The 12491-nt window shown below is 45.1% G+C and overlaps 1 protein-coding gene across 11 annotated transcripts in view; it reads right to left on the reverse strand.

Moving 5' to 3' along the window:
- Positions 1–12491, reverse strand: part of HDAC4 (histone deacetylase 4) — a 217509-nt gene that overhangs the window by 21449 nt on the left and 183569 nt on the right. For all 11 annotated transcript variants that reach the window (XM_031604499.2, XM_090144556.1, XM_090144557.1 and 8 more), the window contains 5 exons: positions 11343–11389; positions 3751–3858; positions 3152–3207; positions 2106–2193; positions 720–839 (listed from right to left, as the gene is read on the reverse strand). In XM_031604499.2, coding sequence (XP_031460359.1) covers positions 720–839; positions 2106–2193; positions 3152–3207; positions 3751–3858; positions 11343–11389 — 419 coding nt within the window. The remainder of the gene's footprint in view (positions 1–719; positions 840–2105; positions 2194–3151; positions 3208–3750; positions 3859–11342; positions 11390–12491) is intronic.

Genomic DNA, 12491 nt, shown 5'->3' on the forward strand with positions numbered 1-12491 from the left:
CTATGCCTCCTATTTGCAGCATGCTACATTTCAGCCTGGAGGGTGAGGAAGGATGTGATGGATGTAGTAGCATCTGTCTGGAGAAGAAAGGGCTGCCACCTTTGCTTGCCCAGCCCTTCTGCAGCAGTGTCTGAGAAACCACCAAGAACTGGTGGACTTGGCCCAGCAGCACTGGTGGCAGCTGGAGATTAGCACTGGTGTCTGCTGGGCCAGGAGGAGGAGCAGACGGGTGTGAGGGTTGTGCCAGGAAAGCTGACCACTGCGCTGGTGGCACAGCCACGGACCAATCTATTCCTCACACCCACATCCTACATCCATTAAGGGAAAGGCAGGAAAAGTACGCAAAGTCCTGTTCTTTGGAGACGAAAGCACTGTCTGGGACAGCTGGCAAAGGGCTCTGGAACAGGTTGTCCCATCGGGACTGGGCAGCCTGACTGCATTCACTCCTTTCAGCTTGTTTGCCAGAGTGAGTGCTCTCCTGCCAGCTTCCATGATGCCCGCAGCTGTGAGGACTTGGACAAGAACACACCGAGCCCACAAATGCGGGCAATGCACTACTAATCAGACACTAACAAGCAGAAGGGGGAAAGCAGTGACAGAAGCTGCCCTCTAGACCCAACTGAGGCAGACGGCCCCAGAATTTTTGGGGGCACCTGAACTGTAACCCTGAGAAGGTCCTGTTGGACGTGGGAGGCTGCAATGCAGATCCATGCTCTTACCTCATCAGGAGCACCACTGCCTGGAAAGAAGTTCCCATCATCATAGCGATGTAGTGAAATATAAAGAACATTAGGATCATTGTAGAAAGCTTGCTGAGTACCGTTCCCATGGTGCACATCCTTTGGGGACAGAGATTGCATTATATGAGGGAGGTTCGTGTCTCATTCTAAATGGAGACTAAAAGCATCAACCTGGGATTCGGAGGGGTTTCCTCTGGTGTTGAGCTTCATTTTCTGTGCTTCTCTGAGCTAACTGAAGCAGTTCATTGCAAAAGAGTAATCTGCTTTGCACAGCCAGTTTGTCTACACTTCTCATTTAACACACAAGATAAATGGGAGTAAGCACAATCGCAAGCACTTACCTGAGAACAGGATCAATGTAGTTGTGTTTAGAGAATCACATTCATAACTAATCCTGAGGAAGGTTGGGCATGGATAGGCTGTATTAGTTGCCCCATATTTGCACCTTTAATCAATCAACAGGGTGACCACTGGCACAAGTACCCTGCGAAACTGTCAGGTCTAGCTCAGTGATGTTAAGGGACACAAACCCATTGCCAAGAACCTCTCCTGCAGTTCTGCTTGGTGCAGAAACGCAGTCCGTAGCAGGATGGGTTTGCAAAACACTCCTTCCTCTGACATTAAAAATAGTTGGTGAGGAAAAGGATGCCCATCCAGTAAGGCAAAAAGACAAATACATCCATTTTAACCTGTGGGTCTTGCCCACAGGAGGTTTGTTGCAATCTACTCAAAACTCTTGGCTGATGCCCAGGGACTCAGATGTCTTCACAGCCAAGAAAAAACAATAAAATGTATCCACCACATTTTTAAATCTACATGTCACCATAGCAAAATCCCAAGCAAGATCTCAGAACATTTCACTGTCCTAATCCAACCTGGAGAACACTTCTGACTGCCTGCCCACATGCACAGAGACTGGCCTGGCCCAGAAGCACTACACTGAAACCAAGAGTAAAGCTGTGCTGGACAGCCCATCCCTCTCAGAAACCAGCCCTCACACCTCAGAAAGAAAGCTGGGATGGATCCTAGCAGTTGAGACCAAAAAGCTTACAAAAAAAAAAACCAACCAAAACAGCACAGATTGCAGTTACCTCTCCTTGAGACTGTGTTATGGACTTGTTTTAGAAAGCAACCACTTATTAATTACAATTCTGTTCGGAAAACTATGGACTCTTTAATAAGCTTTTTGTTTTGTTTTTGTTTTAACTAAAACCTTTTTTTAAAAAGTACCAACCAAACAAATTTTGGCTTACAGACCACAGACAACATTTTTTCACTGACTTACAGAGCCTGGGTTGGCCTCACGTGAAACCCAAAGAAAACCCCATGAAAAATTTCCACCTGCTCTCCTGATGGTTTACTCACCCAGTCCACTATGAGGATTTTGCTAACATTCAGTCTTTGCTGGAGCAGCTTGGCTGCAATTGCCACGGAGTTAAAATAGCAGAAGCCCCTGGAGGTGATGAGAAGGAAGAGAAAAGAGGAAAAGGAGAGGTGTTAGATATAAGTCTCCTTGGTCCCAGTGCATCTATCATCTGAGACATAACACAGTAGGAAGAAATTTCTTCTGCTTTCACTCTGCTTTCCTCCCTGGAAGATGTATGTGTGCTCAATGAGAAACACAAAATAGCCACGCAGCAGCACGTGCCTTGTGATCTGCCAGGAAATGCTTTCCTAAACCCACTGCAGTGAGATGCTGCTGGGGGCCAGCTGCCCACAGGTAACCCTCAGATCCCCAGTGCTCACATGTAAGAGATGGGGCCAGGGAGGACAAGGCAAGGACAGAACCAAGGCCTGGAGTGCTGAGATGCCATCAGCTGGAAGAGAGGAGATACGCTCACGGAGCTCAGAACTTTATAGTGAAGCACAGAAACTCCACGCACGAAAGTTCAGCACAGTACACAAGTTCAGCACAATTCAAGCATGGGACCCTACAGAATGCATGGGATATCTGGTGAAAACCCTAATACAAACCCTGCTGTTTAAAACACACGTCAGCTGCCTGACTTAACTTTGGCTTTGTGAAGCCTTCCTGCTCTGCCCCTTTCCTCAGTCAGTGTTGTGACCTCAGGACACAGCTATGCTTGCTACACTGCTATTAATGGTATTCTTACCTTCCTCACACTGTGTGAGCCATTAACATTGAGCTTAAAACAACTCACAGGAGTAAATAAAGGCAGCAGCGTTATTCCAAGGCCTGATTGTAATGTCAGTTTGTGCTAAGAACTACCCACCCAAAAGCACAAAGAAGGAATTTGCCCTCTTCATGGGAATTACTGAGAGCTTTGAATATGACACCGTTTTGCACAGAAATTCTGCAACAGTAAACTAACAAACAGCCTTTTTCAGGCTGTAGATCACACAACAGACAAACACTGAAGCAAGATCACAAAGCACGTATGCATACTTACATGGGTGTGCTTTCTTCTGCATGGTGACCTGGAGGTCGAACAACAGCAAATCCATTCTACACACGAAAATAAGAAAAGGAAGAAATGAGACAGATAGGAAGGTTCATCTCACAAGGATGGATGCATGCAGCCAGGAGCACTAATTGTGCCTTGCAATTATGTAGTTGTCCTCAATGGTTCCTGCACAGCAGCAGATGATGTACTCCCTTGTTCTGGAGGGGAAGATATCCACATGAATTTTAGGGAAACTGGCTGGTATAGCATTTCCTTCCACTCAGGAAAAAAAAATAAATTCTGCATGAGGTCACTGAGCTGACTGGCCCAGCTGAAGCCAGCAGCAAGACCCTCAGATAACATTGGAACAGGGATTTTGCTTGCTGTTCTGGTTTCTTTCTTCCTTTTAATCAGCACGTAAGAACATTCACCAGGAGTCTGCTGTTCACTTGCTGATATCCTCAAAGATTTTTATGACCAAAGCCAGATGGTGCCATTAAAATGAAGCTTGCTGGATCTCCTGCACAACACAGTCATGATCTGAGCCCTGCTGTTCCCATACACGGCCCTTTTCAAAGCAAAGTGTTGCTTACTGTCATACCAACCTTCAGTTCTCCTGTGGCCACTTTGAAAACAAGCTCAATGACGCAGCCCACAGCCAGGCGAGCAGCACCAGATGAGTGAACTTCATTCCAGATCGTGTCACTGTCGACCTAAGTGAGACACACAGGAACCATGGTTAGCAACAGTGAGGACAGCCAGGAAACAGAGACTCATGTCTGATACGGAGTTACTTGAACGTATTAAATGTGGGAACTGGCAGAACTGATCTCAGCAACACCAAGGCTAGGATCACCGTCACCTAAAGGTAACAGCACCAACGAAGGATACTCATGAGATGCTTTAGGGCCAGTGCATTAACAAGAGGAGGAAATTCAGCACCATATTTTGCAGGTGTCTCCTACCAGCACTTCTACCACCACAACAGTGTTTCCCCTCGACTGCTGGAGGAAACAGAGTTCAGATGAAAAAAGTGGTTTACAAAAGCATTCAATAATCTTGTTAATTAAAGCACCACAAGAGGGATACTTAATAATGAACTTTTTAACGCCCAGGCTTGTCAGTTGGGTAAGGTTATGCTGACACCAACTTCTCTCGTCCCATCAAAGCTAACAGCAGATCTTCAGAATCTAAGAGCTGATTACAGGCATTTACTTCAGCGCTGAATATCTGACAGCACCAGCATCCTCTACAGTTCCCCCCAGAAGATGTGCCAGCAGGCCAAAGGCACGGCATCCTTCAGGCATTCTCCGTGCAGTTATGCTACAAGATCCTGCCCTAACTGAAACCAAAAGCAGAGAGGGCTGGCTTTTACCACATTCACCCCACCAACTGCACAAAGATGGGATGGGTTTGAAGACAGATGCTGAGATGCCTGTGTAGCTTTTGCTGTCATCCAGCTGGAGGCTGCGGGGGGACAAACGGCACAGGGCCTGGATCTCTTCCCCAGCAGCCTGGCCTGTTTGCAGGATGTGATGAGAGCAGAGCTTGTTTTCTTCCTGCCAGCCCCAGCCCTTGTGAAATTCACACTGCTGGGACTATCCCATGTCAGGAAAGCTCTGCTGTACAGTCCTCCTATCCATCACAGGATAAATGCAGCATTTCTCAATGTGAAGGATCACCAGCTATTTTTCACATATTGCTCCGCGTTGAGAGCGTTTATGGAAACAATGGAGAAGGAGAATAGGAGAAATGGATTATTTGCTTTGTCTGGCAGCCAACCTGCTTACTGAGTTGCGAGGAGATACAAGTCACCCCACACAACACTGAGCCACCTCCTTCAGGGCTGTGCTGAAGGCAGTGGAAATCATTCCAGGCCCATTACTGGGGATGCTTTCTGGCACCATTTGCTCCTAGGACAGTTCTGAAGTTACAGTTAGCCAGTAAAAGTGCCAGGGCTCCCCTGAGTTAACAGGGGACAGAAGTACAACGGGTTTGAGCTCTATACAACACTGCTAGGAGTCATGAGCATGCCTGCAGAAGATGTTGTCTGCAGGTGGCAAACACACCTAACTAAGCAACTGAGAATACCAGTTTGACTTTTGCAAAGCAAATTACAGCCTCAGTGCCGGCAGTGTTAATTTCAGTTCTTGGTATCTTGGGGAAGGACGAGGCTGGTAGGACTCTGCTGCCTCACTGCTACCGTGGAAGGGCCACTCTGTGCTGGTTCCATTTTCCTCAATTCGAGGGATACAGCTATGCCATGCAGCCTGGAATGGGCAAATATAACCCATCTGTCTTAGTCTTGAAAGAAAATGCTGCAGGACAGCAATAGAAAGAGGTGTCCTCTCCCTCTTTCCCCTCCAAGTACCAGGTCCCTCACTTGAATGCACAATTTTGCACATTTATTCACCATAAAGTCAGCAAGGAAACAAATAGCTAAAAGCAGAACTCGTACATGACCGGTGCACAGCTTTACATAAGGACCCTCAGATCTCCATTTGTGCCAGCCTTCCCATAAAGCACACCAAAGCCACCAGTGCCCGAGCCAAACACTGCTAAGTTCAGGCAGTACTGCCTGCAGAAACCAGGCTTGTGTTGGCAGCACTCCAACAGGAGTGAGGAGGGCAAGACAGGTTTTAAAGAGATGATTATTGCAGAAATTAAGCACTTAGGAAAAGCATTCTGCCTGCAGCATAGAAGCCAGTCTCTGCCATGCCCAGCTACCCAGTGGGAGAAGGACTGGATCCAGAGAGCCAAGCTTGGCACTGCTTTGTCCCACGCATCTCCACGATAAGGATTTAACACCCAGCCACCTTCCCAGAGAGGATGTCTGGAGACTGCCGGGCCCTAATCCAAGGCAGCACTTCATCACGTTACACTGGAAGTGTCTGAACGGTCCCACTGAAGTCATCAGCACTCTGCAGCAGAGGGGCGTAGGCTCTGCCACGCTGGAAAATCTTATTAATGTGGCCCTGAGCTGAGCTGCACTCCGGCTCTAAAGCTGCTGCTGTTCAGTGCTCGGGCTGCTGTTGACCCCTCCATCATTCCTGAATTCTGAAGTTCATTACAGGGAGATGCTATTTGGCTTTCCCCATCGACGAGCCCTTTGATGTAGCTGCCATCACAGGAGTTGTTGCTGGGACAGCACATCAAGCCTTACCATCTGGAAGGACTTTACAGAGGGAGGAAGCACATTTCTTGCCTTTTGTTGATCTAAGAGTGTGTATTTCTCTTTTTCTCTCCCAAACTGGAGGATTCAACTGCGTCAGAGATACCAAGTCTTCCACATCTGCTGGATGAGGAGTGGATAAGCACGCTTGTTAGCTTGAGAGTAATATCAAAGCCAGAGGGGCTGCTGATTCTGCTTCACGGACTCTCAGGAGAGCTGAGGATCTTCGGACGTGGGAAGAGGGAATTCAGCTCCTGGGACCTGCTGCAGGCTCTAAAGCCTTCACAGCATGCACAATTATTAGAAAATGATGAGGGAAGGTCAGTTTGATGGAGGCTTTGTTTTAAGAGGAATGTCTAAGATGTTTCTGAGCAAAACATGAAAGAACTTTTCCTTCCTTATAAATATGAAATCTTTAAAAATACACACGACGAGCTTCCGACTCACACTGTGCACTAAATTACGTACTGCTAGGCAGCTATTTAAAAAAAAAAAGAGGAGGATCTTAAAAAAAAGTTCCATTAGAACAAGGAAAACAGAGTGACGGACAGGGGCAAGGGACTGCAAAGCGGAGAGAAACAAAGGAGTTCTGCTCTCCTCTCATCACAGCTCATCCTCACATTCAGGAGTCATCAGCACTCAGCATTCACCCAGCCAGGGAGCTGTCTTTACCTTCTCACGTCTCCTAAAGCTCTGGTTAAGTCACTGCTCATTTATTTTTTCTTCTAAGACTCACTATTAAGTTTCTTCTCATTTCCATTTCATAGAATATGGATTTTTTTGGTCTCTGCTCTGCAAGAATGTACTTTGCTGCACGCTGTACACCTGCATGGGTAAAGATTTTTTTACACCCCAAACAAGACCCTGCAATCAAAAATAGGAGAACAAACTCTGGAAGAGATCAAAACCAGTAATAATCGCTAGATTATGGATTCTCAAAGCCTTTAGCTAAATTTTCTTCTCATTATCCCAGATTATCTAACACTCTGTGCATGTAAGCCATAGCTTAAGAAAAGTGTGTGTGCTGCGGAGAAGCGAAGGTAACGGCACTAAATGGAAATACTGCTCTTGCAGATGTTGCTGAAGATCAGTGGGAATAAATGACTGTTGTTTAAATCAGAGCTCACATCTGTTGATATAAGTGGCTCTGTGGTTTCTTCCTTCTCTGCTAGGATCGGGACATGTGCAGGTGGGGAGGTTTGTTAGTGTCAGCCATGACGATGTGAGGGCTTCCTCCTATTAAACAAACCGATGATGAAAAGAACCAAGAGTTTCCAACCACAGGGGAACAAACCTTCCTCGTTGATCTTGCAAAGCTGTGACTTCATTTTAGAAGGGAGATCAAAAGGTGTTAGGTGGTGAACTGATCTGCCCTAAACCTTTTCCTGCTCCTTCAAAAAATTCCTGTTGTAACACTTGTGCTAGCACAAAGACCTCACGAAAATTCACAGCTTCCCTCATCGTTCAAAGCAGAACAAAAAAGGCTGATGTATCTGCTGGCCCCAGAGCACCTGAAAGGCCTGAGCAAGGTTCTGAGCAGCACCACAGCAGCCTAACCCTAACCCACAGCCCTGATGAGGAGATGAGAAGGCAAAGCAACAGTGCCATGTCACTGGGGCACAGCCACTGGAGGTGTAACAGCTTTGGGGGGCTTTCCCACCCCCCCCCCATCATTGTTTCACATCACCTTTCAGGCCCATTTATTCTTTTAACTTACACGACAACCCTGTCTGCAGAAAAAGGACTTGACTTCAAGCTTTCCATCCCATAAATACCATCTGACACCCCCAGCTCCTCTCCTGAATTACAAGAAACAGCAATCACTCAGCTTTCACCCACTCCAGGCCAGGCCTCCCTCATGCCCTCAGGCATTATTTTGCACCCAGCAACACTGCATTTTGTGCACTACCTTACTATTTAGCTTTGTGCTCTCGTGACACCGATATCCCCTGCAGTCAGCTTTTGTCTTCGTGACCCTGAATAAATTCCATCCCATCACCAGCATGTGCTTACAGACCAATCCTTTGCTTTGCAGCATTTCAGAGAACGTGTTGGACTCATTCTGACTGCTGCTCTCTACCTTCTAATCAGTGATGTATCCAAAAGAGGATTGCTCCCAACTTATTCTATGGTAGCCTGATTTTTCAAAACCTTTCTTTTTTTCTTTATGGATCATGTTAGCCCCCTGGCAAGCATTTGCCAGAACAGTATTGAGTGTTCTGGATCTAATCCTCCTTACGAAGCAGTCAGCCAGCTGGAAAGCTGTCTACTGCCTTGGTGAACCATGAATTATTCACTAGGCTGCACTTATTAAGTGACAGAGTCAGAGAAAACTACCCTTCTGCTGAAATAAATCCCTTCTCCTTCAGCTCTGGGCTACAAACCAGATGTCCCACAGGTGCTCAGATCATCCCGTGCTCCTGATGCTCCCTTACCAGTAAAACCAGTGCAGAGCCATTGGAGCTCACACCAACTTCTGTCACCGCCAGGGTTGCCTCCCCACAACCTCCTCAGTTTGTAAGTTAAAGACAAAAGTAAGACTGCTGATTGTCCAGAAGCAAGTCATGTTCTGCCAACCTGGTGTTCCTGAACAAAGGAGAGTCTAAATACAGCTCTGATGCTCCTTGTCCACCAAAGGAGCCATACGGTCACCTTGCAGCCTGCCAACAGCAGCAGGACCCCCAAGCATTCTTGCTAAATCAATTTGAAATTATTCAATTATACCATAACAAGCACTCGATCTCTCAGCATTCTTCACATGCTGGAACTTCTCAGGCTTGCATCATACTTCCTCTCTCACCGAAATTCTTCACAACTGATACTTTACCCTGGGCTCTGATGTTTTTAAATCTTTTTATTTCTTCAGAAAATATTGTACGTGTCTCAAAAACGTCTCGTCATCCTCTTTGATGCAGAAAATAACTTGTTTTTCATCTGCTACCGAGAGGCGTGCTCTGTGGCCCAACTAAAATCCCACTGTAGAGCTCCTTCCAACGTTTTCCCATAGCAAATCAAACCAAGAGCAACTTGTCTGACAGAACTGGCATGCTAACAAAGAGTACAGTTTTCCCTCTATTTCTTCAATAGACACGCAACGTTGCTAAGCCAGCTTTCTTGACAGATCTCACACTTTGAAGGACAGCAGAAAACAGGACTGAAAGGAGCTTGTGCGATCGGTGTGCAGATCTCCTACCCCCAAAGGAGGGGGGAAGCACTTCAACCCACCCAGGTGTGTAATGCTCAATATGTTACAGCCCATCACTGCGTGCCGTGGCCTCATTTTCCCCACAGATGCATAGCTGCAGTGTATATACTGATCAGAAATGCAGCCCAAAAGCAGCGAGGAATCTGTTCTCCTGCAAGTAGAAGCACACAAAGAGCCCGTGCTGCCTTCCAATGGAACTGGGGGGAAAAAAAAAACAAGCAAAACAACCAGAATGCATTTTTTTTTTTTTTTTCCCATGAAAAATCTGACAAGCACGTTGTTGATGACTGGTAAATTACCAGTTCCACAAAGCTCTTCCTCCAAAACATGAAAGCATCGGTCGGGATGACTGAAATGCTGCAGAAAAGTGGAAAACTGTTTTATTTCATATTTAAGGCTGAGTGGAGACCAGCGAGCAGCAAATATTATCTTTATCAGCAGCCTATCAGGAATACCAGCGCCGTGGTGCTTCCTGCCCTGATTCAGGATTTAATGCAAGACTTCTGGGACCGCGTTAGGCTCAGGCACTGTCTCTACTTGTTACCATTCAGTCTTCATTTGCAAATGATAATTTTTTGCTTTGAATGGCATGCCTGACTGCAGGGCAGGGTAAATCCAAACCTTTTAAACTCCAGCCAAAAATTTGTCATGAATTAGGAGGCTGCAGCATATTTACAATACAAAATAAAATATCTCTACGAGTGCTCAGTTGTGGCGGTATGAATAAACGCCGATTATTCTTTTTTTTTTTTTTTTCTTTTTGACGGGATAATTTTCAAAGCAGTGATTTTGCAAAGACTCAGGAAGAAAACAATTTTGTTTCATTTCCATAACAGAATCCAGACCTCCAAATTCAACCTCACGAGCTACAATTATGCATAAGAACTACGACTGTGAATTTTCAAACACAGCGCCTTTTATTGTCTCTTCTCATTCTTTTCCCTTCCTGCTCTATGAGGGTTTCTCTACTGTCACCCTGCACAGAAAGTCTGAGCTGAAAGGAAAACTTTCAAGATTTCAGGCTCCAAACAACAAACCCAAACCTTCAGCACAAGGCACTGGAATGATATTCCTTCTTTTCAGTCTTCAGGGAATAAATGTCTTTTTTTGTTTGTTTGTTTCTTTTCAAACTGTATGAAATCTTGACAGATGAAAACTGATGTTCAGCTGCTCTGTGATGGATGGACGGGTATTTCAGTCACTTTCAGAATTCAGCCTCAAAAAAATGAAAGATGCCAAATACCAATGACTGCAATTTTACCCTTTGTAATCTGTGAGGTTTTTCATTCCAGGACAATAACACAGATGCAAAGAACTCACTATTTACTGAAACTTCCCAACTTTTGTCCTTCAGTATCACTGTTTTATTAATAAATCTTCCACCTGCCCTGTGAGACAGGCAGCTCTGAAGCACAAACACCAAAGATGAAACACTGACGCAGCACAAGCAGCACATCTTGCTTTCTGTGTGGTTGCAGTGCACTTTTGGATTTGAAGGTTGCTTTAAAATTCAGTAACCTCTTAGACATTAAGCATCACTGCCTGGGAAATGAAGTTTCTTGTCCCCAAAGCCAGAGAGAAACATGCCTATGAATGTCACCCACGCTTTTGGTGCTCCAAATAGTTTCAAATCATCACACTGCTTTTGAAGAAAGGCACGTGAGGCTGTCACTGCAAACCCACACCCCAGGCAGACCCTGTTTATGGAGAACATCTGGTAGCAATTACCCACTTGATGGAATGCAAAGCATCGATTTTTGTTACCAATGGGACTCAGAGAACAAACAGGACATTATTTACACATTAAAGAGAGTACTCACCCCGACACCACCACAAGGAAGCCTGACAAACATCGACGTTAGAGAACCTGTAGGAAAAAAAACATACATATCCAGTAAGTCAGAGAGTCAAAGTTCACCAGATTGCGGTCCAATTTTATGGCAATGCTGAAATCTTTCTGAACACAGTCACAGATCACAGTTTTCTTGCAATTTTCAGAAGACACGCAGCCAACCCTGCTATATTACAACATGCACATAAACAATATACACACTTGGACGTGTTCAAAAGCCTCTCTGACATAAAAGCCTTCTATAAATCACCCATTTTTATGCAACAGTTCTGCACTGTTCCACATTTCAGGCAATCATGCTGACTATAAATGATTGAGATGCTACCAATGACTGCTCAGCATGTCTGAGGTGAACATTTTAACCACTTTCAACTGAAAGAGGATGGAAATCATGAAAACCCTCTAATTATCAGTCATCTGCACAGGCACTAGAAGACTTTTGAGTCTTCATAAAAGACAGACAGACAAAAAATAAACCGGTGGCAAGCAAATAAAACATGTTTTTAACTGAAAGAGCAAAACCAATGTTAATAATTCGGGAAAAATGAAGAAAGCCATCTGCAGAAATAATTCTGTAACTATAATGAGTCTAACATCACTTCCTCAGCTTGTGTTGCAGCAATATTATCCATTGAAAATGTTGCATATTTATAAACCATGCACTGAAAACTCTCATGTCTACTGCTACCCTTTGTGCATGACTTGTATACGTATCTACACACAACAGGCAAGTAGGGAGAAGAAAATATGCACGTGCCAGCACCATAAAAGATCTGCAGTACAGTGCCAGAGATTCATTTGCCTGTTACCTCTTTAAAACTAATGGAAGCTAATAGTCAGACACATATGCTGCCCTTTGACTGGGAGTGGAGTTGGTGCATCTGCATTATCAATCCGAGCACATAGCGAGACTCTCTCTGTGATTAGATCCACATGAAAACTCTTAGCTCATCCTGCTTTAGACCTCCTGTCACATCTTTCACTGTTAATCCACCTATTATTTCAATATTTATCTTCTTAACAACAATTTATGATTGCTATCCACAAATTAAAAGCAGTCTTATTTGCCTGCATTTAAGCTTGTTCAACAGGTTCCAAAGCTCCACAGCGTCAAGTG

The sequence above is a fragment of the Phasianus colchicus genome, chromosome 7 (assembly GCF_987193195.1).
Source record: "Phasianus colchicus chromosome 7, bPhaCol1.hap1.1, whole genome shotgun sequence".
Taxonomy (NCBI): domain Eukaryota; kingdom Metazoa; phylum Chordata; class Aves; order Galliformes; family Phasianidae; genus Phasianus; species Phasianus colchicus.